Source organism: Triturus cristatus, unplaced genomic scaffold, assembly GCF_964204655.1.
Source record: "Triturus cristatus unplaced genomic scaffold, aTriCri1.1 SCAFFOLD_168, whole genome shotgun sequence".
NCBI classification, from domain to species: domain Eukaryota; kingdom Metazoa; phylum Chordata; class Amphibia; order Caudata; family Salamandridae; genus Triturus; species Triturus cristatus.
Window position 1 is genome coordinate 1,062,816 of NW_028187305.1, and position 20,329 is coordinate 1,083,144.

General features: G+C 45.0%; 1 protein-coding gene across 21 annotated transcripts in view; it reads left to right on the top strand.

Moving 5' to 3' along the window:
- Positions 1-20,329, top strand: part of LOC146771979 (uncharacterized) — a 149,921-nt gene that overhangs the window by 98,464 nt on the left and 31,128 nt on the right. For 5 of the 21 annotated variants that reach the window (XR_014975140.1, XR_014975133.1, XR_014975128.1 and 2 more), the window contains one exon: positions 12,826-13,033. The exons of 6 other annotated variants lie outside the window; for them this stretch is intronic. Coding sequence is in view for 4 of the 15 variants with exons in the window: in XM_085640271.1 (XP_085496397.1) it covers positions 12,067-12,117 (51 nt within the window). In the remaining 11 variants the exon portion in view is untranslated. Of the gene's footprint in view, positions 1-5,679; positions 5,753-5,931; positions 6,000-11,991; positions 12,118-12,220; positions 12,497-12,825; positions 13,034-20,329 lie in introns of those variants that run through there. 10 more of the 21 variants (XM_085640271.1, XM_085640272.1, XM_085640269.1 and 7 more) reach the window with 5 other exon arrangements.

A 20,329-nucleotide genomic window follows, 5' to 3' on the forward strand; every position in this document is an offset into this window, starting at 1 on the left:
GGCAGAGTCATGCAACACAGCTATTTACGTTGTGTTACTCCAGATTTATCAACCCACTCAGGACTACGCAAGGTGGCCTTTCGTACCTTGATAAATCGCACGTAAAGATTGCGTCACTTTTGTGACTTGTTGCGTGGCGCAAAAGCAACACAACCCTTGGATAAATTTGCCCCTGTATATACTGCTGTGTACAGTGAAAGGTTTGGATTAGCCATCCGTAACTTGGAAGGAAATGTTGCTGCAGTCATTCCAGGACTCACAGACACAGTCCCCATGTCCTGAATTTAAAAGAAATATATATAGAGGGAGAGGGCAGTAGTCCCCTTCCCCCGCTTCACCCCAACAGGGGCCAAAAGTTTAACCCCTTCGGTGCTCACGACGGCTGGGAGCCGTCATGGCACACAGTGGGCGTTTGCTCATGACGGCTCCCAACCGTCGTGACACCCACCCACGGAGGAAGCGCTGGCGCTCCCCCCGTGGGACACCGATCTTTGTTCCTGCACCGGGGAAGGCAGGGGAAGCCCTTTCCCTGCCTCCCCCCGCCCTCCACTCCACGTCATCAATGAAGTCAGCGTGCGACGCACGCTGATGTCATTGGAGGTTTCCCTTAGTTTCCCAACGCACTGGAAGCCATTTGCTTCCAGCGCGTTGGGAAAGTAAGAGGTGAGTTTTGCGAGGGGAATCTGTGTGTCGTCACTGCTTAGCGCGTAGCCCATTTCGGAGCAAGCCCTTCTGAATTGAGTCAGCGCTCTAGTTCCCGGGTCGCACACTATAAAACACGCAATGACGCGACCGCGCACCTGATTGAAGGGGGGAGAGAGACTGTTTTATCTTGATGCTCAGACTACCTTTTTAAAATCTTAAAATTATTGATTGTTTCTTACCGAATTTGCACTGTGTTTTAACGTGTTTAGCGAGGGGAATCTGTGTGTCGTCACTGCTTAGCGCGTAGCCCATTTCGGAGCAAGCCCTTCCGAATTGAGTCAGCGCTCTAGTTCCCGGGTCGCACACTATAAAACACGCAATGACGCGACCGCGCACCTGATTGAAGGGGGGAGAGAGACTGTTTTATCTTGATGCTCAGACTACCTTTTTAAAATCTTAAAATTATTGATTGTTTCTTACCGAATTTGCATTGTGTTTTAACGTGTTTAGCGAGGGGAATCTGTGTGTCGTCACTGCTTAGCGCGTAGCCCATTTCGGAGCAAGCCCTTCCGAATTGAGTCAGCGCTCTAGTTCCCGGGTCGCACACTATAAAACACGCAATGACGCGACCGCGCAGCGGGCGCGCCGAAGGCGCGCCAAAGGCAAGCCCGTCTGCGCCCGTCCGCGCCAAGATCGCGGCCAGCGCCAAATGCCGTACGGTCGGTATCAGACTTGGGTATCAGCCGGATGAACTACTAGCCTTAAACACTGGTAAGTGTCAGCGGCCGACTCCGCTGCTCGACCATGATACAATAGGCCCCAACTGCTGCTCAATGTGCGGCCTAAAGACGGCTTTTACTGCGCCTTATGGTATCTCCGCCCCTTTGTACCACTCCGGCTTCAGCCCTCTCACCCAATGTTCTGAACAAAAAGCTCCCTATGATAGGAACGTCAGCTCTGTTAATATCGCAAAATCGTCCAATGAGTTGCACTGTATTCTCCTTAACACTAGGTCAATGGCAAAACATAAGTATGAACTGGAGGATCTCATCTCAGCCACCAGTTCCGACTTGGTTTTTCTTACAGAAACCTGGTCATCGGTCACCTCTGCCCCAGATTGGAACAATGCTGTCCCCCCGGGATACTCACTGGCGCAAGTAGACCGGACAGGATCGGTCGGGGGGGGTATTGCGCTTATCCATCGCTCCCACCTCAAAGTTTCTTTTAAACAAGAATCCTCATTAGAGGCCGAAGCCATGTCGTTTATTATAAAACTCAATAATGCGGAACTTTTATCCGGTCTACTGGTCTATCGACCCCCTGGAGCAAGAGCCCCTTTTACAAAATCCCTACAGACCTTTCTTGAGTCGTGTTATGATACCACAACACTCACAGTCCTAGGTGACTTTAATTTTCACCTAGAAGACCTTACCAATTCAGACTCCTCCAATCTTATTGACATCATGGCAGGATATGGACTTTGCCAAATCATAACACAACCCACCCACTTGGCAGGCCACACTTTAGACGGAATTTTCACCAATAACGATAGGATTGCTGTAAAAAATATTCAACGGGTCCCTTGGACAGACCCCGCAGTAATCCTTTTTAAGGTGAACCTCCATCTATCTATAACGGGACGAAAATCCCGCCCTCGGCTGGTCAACACCCGCCCTTGGAAGGACATCCAAGGCATCGAACTAGCTGAAGCCTTGCTAGAGGGTACTCCTCACCCTAAGGACAGCAATGGCGGGGCTACTAAATTTGACTCCTGGATTAGTAAGGCAATTGACAAACTAGCCCCAGTGAAACTCACTCAGCCAAAAAAACGACTAGTCACTTCACCCTGGTACACACCAGAGTTGAAACTTGCCAAAATCAAACGTAGACGGCAGGAACGTCTTTGGAGATCAGATTACAGTCCTGCATTAAAGAAGGAATATAATCATACTCTGGATATGTACAAGTCCTTAATAAAACAAGCCAAAGTTACATACTTTACTAACAAAATTCAAGAGGCTAATAGTTCCTCGAAGGAACTCTTCAAAATAGTGACATTGCTTTCTAGGAGTCCCAACGATTCTATTTTCTGTCCTGATCAAAAATTCATTGATAATCTCGCCCTTTTCTTTCAACGCAAGATCCAAGATGTCTATAAGGAACTCCAGGAGATACAATCTGCTCCTGGGAATAACATAGGTCAGCCCTTGGAGCTTCCCACACCGCCCAACAGCCTGTCCCAATTCTCCCCTCTCAGTGAGGAACAGGTCAGTGACATATTACTCCAAATTAAATCTGGCTCTCCCCTAGATCCCTGCCCTCCTCGCATTTACCACCTGGCTCCTACGGTGATAAGTGCAGCTCTGACTCCCCTGCTAAACGAGATCATTAGCTCAGGTGTCTTTCCTTCAACCTGGAAAAAGGCTTGTATAAGGCCGATTCTTAAGAAGCCTGCGCTTGACCCCCAGGTCACCAAACATTATCGCCCTATATCCTGTCTTCCTCTGCCCGCCAAAGTCTTAGAAAAAGTGATCAATCAGGAGCTAATGCAATTCATCGATACTAACAGCGCCTTGGACACCACACAACACGGTTTCAGACCACGCCACTCCACTGAATCTGCCTTAATAATGGCTACAGAGGAAATTCGTAGAGCCATGGACAGTGGGGGCAGGGCCACTCTTGTCTTACTCGACCTTACGGCGGCGTTTGACACCGTTAATCATGCAGTTTTACATGATAGATTGATCCAGCTAGGCATAAAGGATTCTGCTCTGGCGCTCCTCCAATCCTTTCTCGAGTCCAGATATCAGCAGATCCACTGGGATGGTCTCCAATCCGAAGAACTTTTTCTTCCTTGTGGTGTTCCTCAGGGATCAGCATTATCCCCCACATTGTTTAATCTTTATGTCACCCCACTAGCTAAATTAATAAAGGATCATGGGTTAAATCTGGTCTCTTACGCCGACGACACACAATTAGTAGTGTCCCTGTCACAAAGTGTTGAAGCTACAGCGGAGAAATTTAGAACCTGCCTCTCCAGAGTGATGAGTTGGATGAGTCTGAACTTCCTAAAACTTAACACTGAGAAGACGGAGGTGATAGAATTTGGCCATAAGCCGTCCATCTGGAACCATCTTTGGTGGCCATCTGAAGCGGGCACTTGTCCAGTCCCCGCACCCAAAGTAAAGAACCTAGGTTTCCTGATGGACAAAGACCTCTCACTGACGTTCCAAGTCAATCAGGTGACCTCGGCCTGTTTCCTCATGATTAAAATACTCAGGAAGATCCTACCTTTTATCCCGTATACCTTGCGGAAAACAGTAGTGGGGGCCTTAGTCCTCTCCCGTATAGACTACTGCAATGCATTGTATGCCGGGATTGGGGAGCGTCAGCTCTCTAAGCTTCAATCCCTGCAAAATGCGGCTGTCAGAGTCCTGCTTGATCTCCCGAAGCATCATCCCACATCTTCCTACATGAGGAGACTCCATTGGCTTCCTGTTCGTAACAGGATCCAGTTTAAGACTTTATGTCTAGTGCATAAGGCTGTACATGGAGGAGGGGCTGACGATATGAAATCCCTATTTCCTACCTATGCCCCCTCTCGCACACTCAGATCCTCTACCATGGGCCTAGTCTGCCCATCAAAATTTAAGAGGTCACGATGGGGAGGCAGGGCCTTCTCGTTTCAAGCAGCAAGACTTTGGCACACCCTAACAACAGCACTCCGATTGGGAACTAACATGATCCCGTTCAGAAAGGCCTTGAAGACCTGGCTGTTCATCAATTCTTAATCTAGCCTCACCTCTTCCCTTCCATCACAGCGCCAAGACGCCTCGGCATAAGTGCGCTTAATAAATAATTCAGTCAGTCAGCCTCGTGGGGAGTGTATTTACAAAGTCATCGGAGGAAAGGAAAGGGTTTTCCTTTCCTCTGATGTCTTTTGAAAAATGCATTCATGCTGCACGATCGCGCCTGGGGCGCGATCGTGCAGCAGGAATGCATTTGTTTTGATGTTTGGTGGCCCAATTTGTGTCGGGGAGCGGCCCCTTGGGCAAGGGTCGCTCCCCTTGGGGGGAATATTTAGAAGTTGGGTCTACGGGCAGATCCGTGTAATTTTGTTTAAAAAAAAGGTGTGTGTGGCCCCATTGGGCCTGCTTGTTTAAAAAAAAAAAAATGCCCAATCTGTTTTGGGGAGCGGCCCCTTGGGCAAGGGTCGCTCCCCATGGGGGGAACATTTTGAAGTTGGGTCTGCCCCCCTTGGGGCGGGGCAGATCCGTGTAATTTTTTAAAAAAAGGTGTGTGTGGCCCCTCTGGGCCTGTATGTTTATATTTTATTTTTTTATATGCCCAATCTGTTTTGGGGAGCGACCCGTTGGGCAAGGGTCGCTCCCCTTTGGGGAGAAAAATGTGTAGCTGGGTTTGTCCCCCTTGGGGAGGCAGATCCGTGTAATTAAAAAAAAAATGGTGTGTCCTATCTGTTTTAGGAAGTGGCCCCTTGGGCAAGGGTCGCTCTCCTTGGGGGAGCAATATGTTTTTGGGGTTTGGCCCCTTCGGCAAGGGCCGCGTCCCTCTGGGGTGCATTTATTTTGGCTGTTTCTGACCCCTTGGAAGGGCAGATTAAACAATTTATTTTAGTGTATGCCCACTAGGCCACCAGGGATTGTTTTTTTGTCGTTGGGAGCGGCCCCTTGGGCAAGGGTCGCTCCCCTTTATGGGGTATTTATTGTGGTTGTTTCTGCCCCTTTGGGGGCCAATCGGCCATATGTTTTCAGGCCCATCTGTGCCCTAGGGGGGCAGAAGCCAGTAGACACCAGGGCTGTTTAAATGTTGGTGTTGGGGAGTGACCCCTTGGGCAAGGGTTGCTCCCCCTTTGAGGGTGAATTTTTGGGCTGTTTCTGCTACCTGTGGGGGCAGATAGGCCTTATGCTTTTAGGCCCACCTACCCCCTTTGCTTGGCTGGTGGTTAGTTTGTGGACTAGTGCATTATTTGTATATGTGATTGTAATGTTTTATTTCTCCTTTTTATTCTAGTGTAAAGCTTTTGATTCCTGTTTGCGTTTTCGGCAGTGGTTGTTCTGCAGTTTTGCGTAGTTGACTTTTTTTGGTAAGAAATACATTTTTTGTTGTATTTGCTCCAAATGAGTGTTATTGTCATGCATGAATGATTTTTTTTGTAAGTGGTTCGTAATGGCAGCATATTTTGTTAGTGTTTTGAGCATGTAATTCTTTGCGATGTGTTTTGCATTGTCTTATGTGTAATTTTCTTTTCTTTTTCTTTTTTAGTGGGATATTGTTGATCCTTACTGTGTCTGTGCAGAGTAGGTGGTGGTGAGTCTCGCTGCTTCTGGCAAGTGAGTGGTATCGTTTTGGAGTATATAGGTCTTTGTGATAAAGAGGCATTTTGTTTATTGCTTATTTTTAAAGTGTTTGTTGTTGACTTGTTTGACAAGTTACCTTTATTAGTAAGGATTATGGCTAGCCGCAGAATTACTGCTCAGCAGGTTGTTGGTATGCTGCTTGAATCTTCCTCTGAGCAGGATTATGAGACTGACAGTGCGTCTGAGGGAGAGGAGGGAGGGGAAGATTCAGGCAGTGAGTTTTCTCTCCACATGGAATCATCGGATGATGAATATACTCTCAGTGCGGATGAAGGTACCCCAGTGTGGATGAAGTGCCTGTTTTAGAGGGGGACACTGATGAGCCGATGGTGCAGCAATAGACATCGGTATTGCAGGCTGAGGCTGCAAGGCTTCCTACTGGAAGTGCTGGACTCTGGGTTGATCCAAACATGGTGCAGCCGATGTTGCCTGCCTTTAGTGTGGATGCAGGGTGTAGAGTGGATTGTGAACATTTTTTGCCTATACAGTTCTTTCATTTGTTTATGGATGATGTATTTTTGGCTGAGATTGTTGAGCAGTCTAATTTGTATGCTGAACAGTTTTTGAGGGACCACAGTGCCACACTTAAGCCCCACTCTAGAGCTACCCGGTGGACTCCCACAAATCTGGATGAGATGAAGAAGTTTTTGGGTTTGACTTTTTTGATGGGCTTGATAAGGAAGCCGTCCATGGCTTCATATTGGTCTACCAGTGCCTTGATGGCAATGGCCATATTTCCTGCGATTATGACCCGTGATCGGTATTTACTTTTGCTTCGGATGCTGCATTTTGTTGATAATACTTTGGCATTGCCACGAGATCACCCTGACTGTGACCGTATTTTTAAGATTCGGCCTGTACTTGATCACTTTGTAGATCGATTTTCAGAGATCTATACTCCTGGGAAAGAAATATCTATTGATGAGTCTTTGGTCCTGTTCAAGGGCCGTTTGGTTTTTAGACAGTACATCCCTAGCAAGTGGGCACGGTATGGAATCAAGCTGTATATGTTGTCTGAGAGTAGGACAGGATATGTTTTTAATTTCCGTGTGTACACTGGTAGGGATTTCACTATTGACCCCCCTGGTTGTCTGTCTACTTTTGGAGTTTCAGAGAAAATTGTGTAGGATCTTGCTAGAGGACTGTTTAACAGAGGTCACCATTTGTACCTTGATAACTTCTACACTGCTGTGCAATTGTTTAAGGAATTGTTCAAAGTGGACACTTTTGCTTGTGGCACAATCCGCTCTAACCGTAAAGGTTATCCAAAAGAGCTTGTTTCCAAAAAACTTCAGAGGGGGCAGTGCAGTTCCTTGCGTAGTGATGAACTACTTGCTGTGAAATTTGTGGACAGGAGGGATGTGTACATGCTGACTACCATCCATGATCAGAGTACTTCACCTGTGGCTGTTTGGGGTCAGTTTGCTGAGGTACGCAAACCGGTGTGCATTTTAGACTACAATAAGCACATGTGTGGTGTTGATAGAGTAGATTAGAGGTTGGAACTTTACACTGCTATTCGTAAGGCGTACATTTGGTACAAAAAGTTGCCCATCCATCTCTTCAATTTAGCAACTTTCAATGCTTTTGTTGTGTACAAGGAGTGTTCTCCCGAGTAGCGGTGGGCGACAATTTCCGTTCCGCTCGCAGAAATTGCGAAATGTTGAAATTTTCGCGTTCCGCGCGGAACGCGAAAATTTCGAAACTTCCGCGATCCGCGGCAGAACGGAAATATGCAGGGCAGGATTCATTCTGGCACGATGCTCCTGTCACTAGACCTCACCAGGAAGCACTTACAGATATAAATAAAGCAGGTGCCCGAGTTGAAGCTCAAATTCTGGAACGCATTAATCTGCCAAAATATTTGTGAGCGTGGTGGTGGCTAAGCAGATTTCAGTTCTCCCCATTTCCACCCTGAAATGTTAGCTGTAATCCTTGCCGGTGGTGTTTGCATCCTTCATTTTCTCGAGCGCAATCCTCGTGTAGAATTCGTGAGCGTGGTTAAGCAGATGTCAGTTCTCCCCATTTCCACCCTGAAATGTTAGCTGTAATCCTTGCCGGTGGTGTTTTCATCCTTCATTTTCTCGAGCGCAATCCTCATGTAGAATTCGTGAGCGTGGTTAAGCAGATGTCAGTTCTCCCCATTTCCACCCTGAAATGTTAGCTGTAATCGTTGCCGGTGGTGTTTGCATCCTTCATTTTCTCGCGCGCAATCCTTGTGTAGAATTCATGAGCGTGGTTAAGCAGATGTCAGTTCTCCCCATTTCCACCCTCAAATGTTAGCTGTAATCCTTGCCGGTGGTCTTTGCATCCTTGATTATCTCGAGCGCAATCCTCATGTACTTCCTGTGACAAACCGGTTCCTTCTCCTTGTCTGCCTCAGAGTCCCTGCTCTGATCCTTCATAAACAAGAGGCATGTGAACTGGCCTAGAAGCCCCGCCCGTTTGGCCCCACATACACTAGCGGTGTGCAACGTCTTCCCGCCCTTTCCCCACAATGATGGACAGCTTACTCAAGGGACCCCGGCGCCCACTGGCGCGGTGTCAAAGTTACAGACACACATGGTCATTGAAGACAACTCTTCTGGCCCTTTACGCAGCAGTAGTGTAGGAAACGGACTGTGCATTTACCCAACGAGGTAGCACTTACTGATGATTAGCCAGTAGAAAGTACTCCAGTTGACTCGAGTAGAGGTATTGGACAAAACGGTGGAATCTTCTTGGATAAACATGCAGGGAAGGATTCATTCTGGCACAATGCTCCTGTCACAAAAATTAAACCTCAACAAGAAGCACTAATCAGCCCGAAATCTCCGCAGAGATTTTTTGCCGTTTCGCGAACTTTTGTGAAAGGCAATTTCGCAAATTCCGCCCACCCCTACTCCTAAGTCAAAGTTGACATTGGTTCAGTTTCAGCAGTCTGTGATAGGGAGCCTTGTTGTTGTGGAACAGGCAAGTGTTCCTAGAGTTGGAGTGGTGGAGGATGTGGCTAGATTGAAAGATCCGATGAGACCCATAGTTTCCAGCATCGATTCCCTTACCGAACCACTTAGCAAATATGTTGATAAATTTTTACAACCATTAGTGGTCAATCAGAAGGCTTACATAAAGGATACAACCTCTATGATTAAAAAAATTGAAGGTTTGCCATACCATATAGAAAGCCAATGGTTAGTTACTCTTGATATAGAGGCCCTTTATACTAATATACCACAAAATGATACTATTAAAATGCTGAAGGGCCTCTTAAAGAATGAACATGATGATCTTTCGACCCACTCAGCATTTATAGTGGAATGCGTGGAAGTTATTCTTAAAAATAATATTTTTCTTTTTGGAACTGAGCTATACAAACAGGTCAAAGGTACCAGCATGGGAGCCACCTGTGCTCCGAGTCTGGCCTGTTTGTATGTAGCTGATTTCAAAGAGAGGCATATTTTTAATTTAGTGGCACCATTTTACGAAAATATTTCTTGTTGGTCCCGCTACATCAATGATGTCTTTTTTATTTGGAGCGGTACAATTGAATCCCTCAATGACTTCCTAATTTGGATAAACCTAGGAGATATTAATCTTAAATTCACGTCCAATAGTAATAAAGCATATTGCGATTTCCTAGATATTAGAATAAAACATACTGATGGCAAATTAAAAGTAGAGTTGTTTACGAAACCTACCGATCGTAATACAATGTTACATTATCATAGCAATCATCCGATATGCCAGAAGGACAATATCCCTTACGGGCAATATCTAAGAATACGCCGTAACTGTACTGATATTAATGATTTTAACAGACATGCGGATGTTCTAACACAAAAATTGATAGACAGAGGGTACCCAAAAAAACTTACCCGAAAAGCTTACAAAAGAGCAAAATATTTTGACAGAGACTCATTGTTCACAGATGAGAACCAAGGCGAAAAACCACAGGATCTACCACTAATTTTTGTAACAAATTTCAGTAGTATTAGAAATAAGGTGAAAAATATTGTTAATAGAAACTGGTCATTACTAAAAGATAAAAATGAGACCAAACCACCCAAACCGATGTTTTCATTTAGGAGAAATAGCACGATCCGCAATAAGTTAGTACATACATATAGAGAAGAGAAGACATCTAAACAGAACACTATCAATAATGTCCCTTTCCCTGTTGGCACTTACCCTTGCAATTCCTGTAAAAATTGCAGTAACATCATTAAAGGCAGCACAGTAATGCACAATGGGAACAAACACTACATAAAAAATTTGATAAATTGCAGGACCAGCAATTTAATTTACATGATAGTGTGTCCATGCAATAAAGCGTACATTGGTGAGACCTCACGCGAAATACGTACTAGGATTACTGAACATAAATCCGCGATTAGAACCAAGAAAAAAACAGCCCCATTAGTAGATCACTGGTTAGAGGCGAATCACTCAATAGAGGATCTGAGATGGCGCGGTATAGAAATCATCCAATATAATACACGTGGCTGCGACATCACGACCAAAAGAAAAAAACGTGAGCAATTTTTTATGTCACGGTTCAATACATACAAAAATGGATTGAATAACAAAGAGGATTGGGAAAAACTACTGTAGTATATTTGTTTAACATATATGATTGTGTCAGATTGTGCATGTTTTTGTTATTGTCTTCCTTAATTCTGAATATGGAATTTTCATCTACACGTGCGCAACACTTTTTCATCTAGTTGAGACACAATGAGGTACATGTTTCATTATGTATTGGCCGTATGATACTCTCACAGCCTTCTATTTTGTAATATGAAGCTTTATGTAATTCTTAACTACTATATTGATGGCAGCCACTATTTTTATAAAGCTCTATACAACAATATATTGGAAAGCAATACTACGATTTTTATAAAGAATATATAGCGCTTTGATTGCTTGATTAATATGGAATTACAGTGTTTTTGGTAGTGAAATTCCCGTTTATTTCCAGAAACCTTTTAAGCGTACAATATCTAGTGTATACCACTAATATGGCCGCTATTACGAGACATATGAGAAATAATTATCACGATTCCATCAGTTTATAGTTCTATTGATGTGAACGGTTTGAAAAACAAAATAAAAATTCCTAATATGTTAATTTCAAATAGAAATAGGATAATCTTTATCTGTAGGATAATATTAACATGCAGCCCCTACTCTATGCGACCTTTCAAGATGGCCGCCATCGTTACAAGGTGCGATACTAGGTACGTAGACGATTTTGACGAAACAGGAACTGACGTAATTACGTAATTGGAAATCCGGCAAAATCAGATATAAAAGAGATGGGAAATGAAAGACCCTCGATATGCCATTTTCGAAGGGTCCGCAAGAGCAGGGAGGCCGATTTTGTTTTAAAAGGTAAGCGCTAATGAGCACTTTAAATGATTCGCTTAAGCTTTTACTGTTGAGTTTGACATTATCTTCAGCAGTAGATTACTTAGAAAGACGTAACATTGAGACAGAACCTGCTTGTTCTAAGGATGCTGGTATCCCAACAGCTGAGTTCTCTATGATTATTTAAATTTAGTAATTTGTCAAAATTAGGCTGTGTTACTGCCGACTTACTGGTCGCCATTCCAGCTAGGATACCATTATAGAAGAGAACAAGCACATGAACACTCATAAGCATTAACATCAAAGAGTGATGTGCGAATAATTATTTGATCGACCGACATGTAAAGTCGAGTCTTTTTTCGAGAGGAAGATGTACTAATACATAAATAATAATGAAAAACAAGTAGCATTGAGTACAATATAGCCCCTTTTTTTTTTTGTGCCTACGTATATTGATAATAGATAAAGAAATTATCTAAATATATAAAAGTAAACCAGTTGGAGAAACATGACTATACTAAAATATGTCTGTAAGCGACTGTGATTATATCAAGTAATAATAAACGGTTAATATATAGGAATACATAAGCGATAATGTATCATGTTCCTTTATATATAGGATCTATTACAACCAAGTGGAAAGTGAAGAAAAATTGAGAATAATTAGACCTATCTGATGTAACTTCCTTACTATATGACAAGAATTGAAGAAAAGAAAAGGATTTACACGTCCCTGAGCATTGCGGTGAGCGGTGGTTACCAAATGCTAGAAAATGGATTATATTTACTACTTCATGCAAAAAAACCTCAGTGATTGAATGATGTTTTTCCTTAAATTGCTTCTTTAGAGAAAACAGTCCTTAAAAAGATTTAAAGTGGTCTCTTCTCGACAAACTAATACATTTACGGTGGCTCTTGTGGATAAAATATATGATCTCAACTAATAAGAAGGTACGCCAACATTGTCCCTGTAATGTTTAAGAAATAATAATGACAGCAGAGGATATACTAAATAATGATACCTCCTTGCATTATAGACTGAATAACCAGCAGGCAGAAAATACTAATTTGGAGGGTCATCCCCCTTGGATAGTCTATTCAAACGTCTATTCCTTTTTTTTGTATTTCTTTTTTTAAAATCAGGTATGTGGTTTTAACTATTATGCTGAAAGAATTATTATCCTAAAGGAAAGAAAATAAATATATGTATAATATAAAAATGGATATTATATTTTGCACAAAATATGTGTTTTCAATAACAATACCATTGTACTGCCAAGTTTCTGTTCCATCTAGTAGTGATTGAAGGTAGTGTGCATAAACAAGAGGTCACTGTGAGAACTGAAGAAGCATGTCATTAATGCAGACTAATACTGTAGCCATGATTTACAGCACTGTACATTGCACTTTTGAGTCACAAAATTGTTTTAAGAAAAATCTTTCCTTTTTTTAGATTTGATGAAACTGTTTTAGTCCTGAAGAAGGTGAAAAATTAAGAAATCACCGAAACGCTGCGTCGACTTTTTATTCATGATAACTCATTTTAATTGTGATTAATTGTGTCCATTAAAGATTGTAACCCATTTTGGGAGGGAGAGATATTTTACATGATTCATTCTGTCTTTTTAAATGTAATAAATAATTTTGATTTTAAAGAATAAGCTTTTCAAAAGGCTGTTTTCAGTGCATATACAAGATACAGTGTATAGGTTGGAGGGCAAACCCTTTTTCTGAGATAATTAATTGAGTCAGGGAACATTCGACACTTGGCTGAGGACAACCCCGTAGGCCTTTTTTGACAGGGACACTTGTGTTTTTCTGAATATCGATACCCCGTCCCTTTGTGCGTGTCACATTGGGGTAACTCCCCTGTTATTTTTGATTAGATTGAAAGATCGCCATTTTCCTGATTTAATTCCTCCCATGCCCAAAAAAACCAATCCCTGTAAGAGATATAGAGTCTGCTTGCGAAGAGGTGTGCGGAAGGAGAGTCGTACGCACTGTGCCGATTGTCCTTCTAATCCTGGGCTGTGTGTTCCATCATGTTTCAGATTGTATCACACTAAAAAGAGTTTTTGGGAGCAACCGTGAGTCTAATAGTGTACTGCCTTGTCTGTATGGTTTGATATAGTTGTTCAGTTTCACGTTTGGCAATAGAATGATGTATTTCGTTTCTGCTGTTGTTTTTGTAGTTATAGTTTGGTATCTAGTTCCAATTGGTTTGTGTTTTCTTTCTTGTATAAAAAAAAATCCATGACGGTGTGCGTGGACTGGCGGTAGGCTGGCGGTGTACGTGGACTGGTGCTTGGCGGGCGGTGTGTGTGGACTGGCGCTTGGCTGGCGGTGAGTGGACTGGCGCTTGGCTGGCAGTGTGCGTGGACTGGTGCTTGGCTGGCAGTTTGCGTGGATTGGTGCTTGGCTAGCGGTAAATGGGCTGGCGCTTGGCTGGCAGTGTGCGTGGATTGGCGCTTGGCTGGTGGTGTGTTTGGACTGGTGCTTGGCTTGCCGTGAGTGGACTGGCGCTTGGCTTGCAGTGAGTGGACTGGCGCTTCGCTTGCAGTGTGCATGGATGGGCGCTTGGCTGGCGGTGTACATGGACTGGCGCTTGGCTGGTAGTGTGCGTGGACTGGTGCTTGGCTGGCTGTGAGTGGGCTGGTGCTTGGCTGGCGGTGAGTGGGCTGGCGCTTGGCTGGCAGTGTGCGTGGATTGGAGCTTGGCTGGTGGTGTGTTTGGACTGTCGCTTGGCTGTCAGTGTGCGTGGACTGGTGCTTGACTGGCGGTGAGTGGGCTGGTGCTTGGCTGGTGGTGTGTGAGTAGTGACTAGCTGCTGGTCACTACGCACACTGCTAGCCAAACTCCACTCCATGCAATCCGTGAGCTGGTGTGGTTGGTGTGTCAGGAATGTGAGCGTGTGAAAGTGATGGGCCCTTGAATGGCGCTGTCTGCTGGTGTGAGTCTTGTAATGTGCTGGGCCCGCGGCTGGCGGTGTGAATGGTTTTGTATGTGTCACACGTATGAAAGGTGTATGAATGGCCTGTAAAGAGGTTGGTGCCTTGTCGTTGCTTTAAAGCTCACGAGCTGTGAGTTAATGGTTCAGTTTCTCGTACTTTCAATTATTAACAGTGCAATTCTTTTTTGTGAAATCTCTGGTTAATACAAGTATATATACTGAACCATCGCTCACCCTCGTGCCAAATCCAACCAGTATGTATGTGTGCTTCAGGAATAGATGGTTGTGTAGAAAAAAAACTATTCTGTTTTTGTCAAGCAGGGTGTACCTTGTCCCTTTTTGTGAATGTTGTAATGTGTTGGTTTTGTGCTTGGTGGTGTGAACGGTGTTGTGTGTATCATGTATGAAAGGTGTGTGAATGGCCTAGAAAGCGGTTGGTGCCTTGACGTGGCTTTACAGCTCACGAGCAGCGAGTCATTGGTTCAGTTTTTTGTCCTTTCAATTATTGACCGTGCATTTCATTTTTGTGAAATCTCTTGTTAATAACATTTTATATACTGAACCATCACTCGCCATCGTGCCAAATCCAACCAGTATGTGTGTGCTTGAGGAATAGATGGCTGTGCAGTATTCTTTGTATGTTTTGTCTCTGCCAAGCTGTACATTTCATTTAAAATTAACCTAACAACTGTAGTTTTTGTCGTAAACTAAACACCCATGGGAGTGCATGGTAATGTCTCTCTTGTGGATCCCAACAAGTTATCTTACCCACAATGTCCTGCAAACCTCAAAATGTGACGGTGACATTTTCCTTGCATTATTTTGCCCAAATTTTCACACGGTGGAAAGTAACAACAAACTTCCAACCCCCCTGCATTTCTCCAAGTATCCCAATAGAAATGCTACCTCACTTGTATGGGTGGGCCAAGTACCCGCGGCAGGGAAGGGCCCAAAACCTATTGATGTGACATCAAAATTACCTATCACAAACCAACCTGGTTTTGCAAGGAGGGTCCCATGAGTTTTTGGTCAGGGGCTCAGCGGCCATCTAGGGAAACCTACCAAACCCACACATTTCTGAAAACTAGACACCCAGGGGCTTCCAGGGAGGTATGGTTTGCGTGGATCCCCCAACGTTTCCTTACCCAGAATACCCTGCAAACCTCAATTTTAGCTGAAAAAACCCCTTTTTCCACACATTTTTCTGTGGGAAAGTTGTGGTATCACCGGGCTCACACAAATTTCCCACCACACAGCGTTCCCCAAGGTCTCCCGATAAAAATGGTGCCTCACTTGTGTGGGAGGCCCAAGTACCCGCGGAGACCTGGGGGAATGCTGGGTGGTGGGAAATTTGTGTGAGCCCGGTGATGCCAAAACTTTCCCACACAAAAATGTGTGAAAAAAGTTATTTTTTTCAGCTAAAATTGAGGTTTGCAGGGGATTCTGGATAAGGAAACGTTGGGGGATCCACGCAAGCCATACCTCCCTGGAAGCCCCCGGGTGTCTAGTTTTCAGAAATGTGTGGGTTTGGTAGGTTTCCTTAGATGGCCGCCGAGTACGGGCCAAAAACCCAGGTGACCCCCCTTGCAAAACCAGGTGGTTTTGAGGTAGTCAATTTTGATGTCACCTCACTATGTTTTCTAGGTACCTTGACCCACCTATGTTAACTCGCATGATTTTCACAATGACAGAACTGCCAATGCTCCTTTGGCACCATCCTTCCTATGTCATTATTCCCGCATTACGTTTTAGTCTCACTCACTATATTTTCTAATTTTATCCTTACTCACTTTCACTCTTGCTCCACGACAGCGGAAATAGTTAATTCGGTTCCTTGACACAAGTAGAATTACAGTATGTTTAGTCAGACTTTTCTGTATATGAATTGCTTTCTGCATTTTATCATGTATATTTATCACGTTTCCCTTTTCCCTTTTTCCTTCTCTCCCTTCTTCAAATTAGATACTCAGGTTTAATTGTACAGGCCTTATTAATGTTGTCCTGATGATGATCCTAATATTGCGTGTGTAGGATCGAAACGCCGTCGACACTTGTACACACCCTATATGTTCCTAACGATACTATGTTCTATACATAAGGGTGTCCTATGCAATGTTTGTTAAGTCCACTCTCCATTCTCTGCCAAAATTGTAACAAACATTTTTTTGCCTGAACCTTGTTTGTTGTGTATGTTCTCTTCCTATTTAACTGCACGGGACACAGGCTTGTGTCCAACTTTGAGAATTTTCTTTGTAAATTGCTGTTTAATTACTATATCAGTAAAATCTATGACCACTGTCCGGCTGGATAAGTCTCTGAAAATAAGCACTGATTGGGTCCTTATTCATTCCCTTTTCTATCTTACTTGTTCCTAGGGACCCATTGTGTGGACCAACATACCAAAAAACATATACGACCATGTACTTCATGCACAATATGGATCATAATCCATGAGCAACTGCATGCATGTTGCTAAACTACACATGGACTCCTATGCATAATCTTCCACAACTATGCCAGATATGCCGCTTGCAAAGTGGCAAGAGACCTGCATTGACAGAGATGAGGCACCTTGGAGTGTGAGGAACACCTTTATTACTCAGGCTCACACTAAGGGAAATGCATCAATTGGAACAGACTCACAGGTCATTTGGCTGACCATGTGTGACGTACACTGGACACCCCCTTCAACACACAGATGTGGTAAATCCTACTGAGCTGGCACACAAGTGAAGGGGGTGAGCCTAACATCCCTTGCTGCACACGGGGAGAGTCTGCAATTCCCCATTGAGCCTCATATGGGGATGTCCCACACTATGTCCACGATTAGCCTCCCGTATGTTCCTAGGGACGTCATACACACATTGATGCCTTCATCAGAATCCACAAACAATTTCAGATGACTGTCAGGAAGGGTGACTATCAATTCATGGGAGCCATGCTACACGTCATGTGCCCCATGGTGAGTCGACATGTATGCATGGTAACACCACATACACAGGAGCAGTCCCCACATATCCCAAACACGTACCACCCACAAAATGCCTTGCTGCACTCCTTACCCAAAATGACTTTTCACCATGTCCGTGCATGTAACTCTGATCCAGCACACGTTGCAATACTCATGAGGAATAGCAGGAGGGCAACGATGACACGAGCAGACGACAGGCACAAGAACCTGGGGAGGACAGACACACAACAAGTCATCGAAGAGCTGGTTATCCGCAGACATGGACATGTACTCTACAGGAATGATGTTTTCACCATGCTCTTACAAAATTTAGTGTCCCAGCTAAAATGTGTGGAATGACATCATCACTTGAATGACACATCAGAACACACCTCCAAGTCACTTAGCACACAGTCAGCTGGACACACACATTGCAACACATGCCACACAAGGCTCAAAGCGTGCACACTCAGACACACGGACTCACCATTGTGATGACAAGTTGCGGATAAGCTGACTCCGGATGTCCTCCTCCTCATCCTCATCCTCACTTGCCTCGTTCCCAAGCCCTTCATCCTCCACGGGTGGATGATCCTGATCATCCGGATCAAGGATGAGTGGCACGGCCTTCTCCACTGCCATGTTGTGCAGCATGCAGCACACAAGGAAGATTTTGCACACCTTCACCGGGGCATATGGGAGGGAGCCGCCGGTCTTGTGGAGGCACCGGAATCTGCTTTTAAGGAGTCCAAACGTCCTCTCAATCACGCGCCTGGTCTGCCCATGGGCTTCGTTGTAACGGTGTTCTGCGGCTGTCCTGGGGTTGCGAAGAGGTGTCATGAGCCATGGCATGTTGGGATAACCAGAGTCCCCTACATGGAAACATCATGTGAAGAAGTGGGTCAGGAGATGCCGTAAGATATAAAGATAGCGCTAAACACAGGACAAACAGAGTATACCCACCAACAAGACATGCTCTTTCGTCGTGCAGCCGCAGCATCATTTCTGGCACCCTGCTACGCCTCATGATGTAGGCATCGTGTGCTGACCCTGGAAAACGGGCACAGACATGCGAAGTAAACATGTTCGGTAGACACACCACAAGGGCATTAATTGAGTGATAGTATTTGCGGTTACGAAAGGCTACCTCCTGTGCCTGTGGTGGTACCAACGCCACATGTGTCCCATCAATGGCCCCAATTACATGAGGCATCCCTCCCAGGGCAAAGAACTCACCCTTGACACCTGTCAACTGCTCACGAGTGGGAAAATGGATGAATTCATCCAGGTGCTCCAACATGGCTTCTAAAACATCATGCAGGAGAAGGCTGAACATGGTCTAGGACATGCCACCTACATCAGCTATGGTGGCCTGAAACGTACCGGTGGCAAAAAAATGTAGGGCTGCCATCACCTTCATCTTTGGGGTCAGAGCAGTAGGATACCTGTGTCCCGGTTGGAGGTGTGGTTCCAGGCGGGCGGTCAAATTCTCTATCAACTCTTGCGAGAACCGGTATCTTCTGATGCAGTCATGTTCACGCATGGCACCCAGGTCTGGCATTGGTCGGGGGAGAGGCGGTGCCCTGCAGAGATTTGGAAGGAATGAGGAAGAGTGAGTACATTACAACACCAATGTCAATGAACTGAGCACATGTTCAACAGCTAATACACATCTGCTAAATACAGAGTCAGGTCTCTGCAATACATCCAGGACACGTATGCCAGCCAGGTGATACTCCTACGAAGAGCCAGCTACAATAGTGGATTGGCAAGGTCGACGTGACATGCCATGAAACGAGCTGTGGGCCAGTGTAAGTGAACAGCCAGACACATCACAGGAGTGACAGACATCCACATATCTGCATTTGAAGGATGTGAGCTCATACAGACAGCTGGCGGCAAGCTAGATGCACAGGTCACATGTTATTCAAAAAGGACAGCTCACACACATTTCTATGAAGGGGTACATGTCAAAACATGATAACACAGACATTGAGACAACGCAGCTATGTACTCATTTCGAAAGACCATGTTCGAGGCATACAGACACATGTTACGTGGGATTCCACATGTGGCATGGTGTGCGTAATTGTGTGCATGCACACCTACACACAGACACATGTTGGATGCAGCAACAGCAGATGCAGTTGACGCAACACCAACTGCAGCCTCATGGGAACACATTACACACACATGACATGGTCACATCGTGGCACACTGGTAGTTGCATGTCAGGTGTAATTATCCGTGTACCTGGCATCAGGGGACAGATGCGGGTGTTGGTGACTGTGCCATCCCAGTGATGCAGTGCTTGACACGTTTGTACTACATGCACACATGTGCAAAGTGTGAAGGGGAAGTGTGCCACGTAGTGCCCCATCATACATGACATGTGTAAACAGCTCATCACATGTTTATTGTGCCACAACATGAGGAGACATGTGCCACATCACTGCCTAACACACCTAGGCCCTGCACATGAAGGACTGCACTGACAATGACTTGATGTACAGCCTTGTGCGAGTCTAACTCCTCCATTCCTTTCGTGTGCGCCTCCTATCATCAGTGTAAGCAGTGAAACGCAGTACACATGCTCTGAGGCCGTGTGTACGGGCCGTACTCACGCGTGTACAGGCCGTACACGCGTGAGTACGGCCCGTACACGCGTGAGTACGGCCCATATCACTATAGTTGTGTTACCGTAGGCCATAGTGATACGGGCCGTACTCACGCGTGTACGGGCCGTACTCACGCGTGTACGGCCCGTACATGTGTGAGTACGGCCCGTACTACTATAGTTGTGTTACCGTAGGCCATAGTGATACGGGCCGTACTCACGCGTGTACGGGCCGTATATGTGTGAGTACGGTCCGTACACACGTGAGTACGGGCCGTATCACTATGGCCTACGGTAACACAACTATAGTGATACGGGCCATACTCACACGTGTACGGGCTGTACACGCGTGAGTACGGCCCGTATCACTATAGTTGTGTTACCGTAGGCCATAGTGATACGGCCCGTACTCACGCATGTACGGGCCGTACACGCGTGAG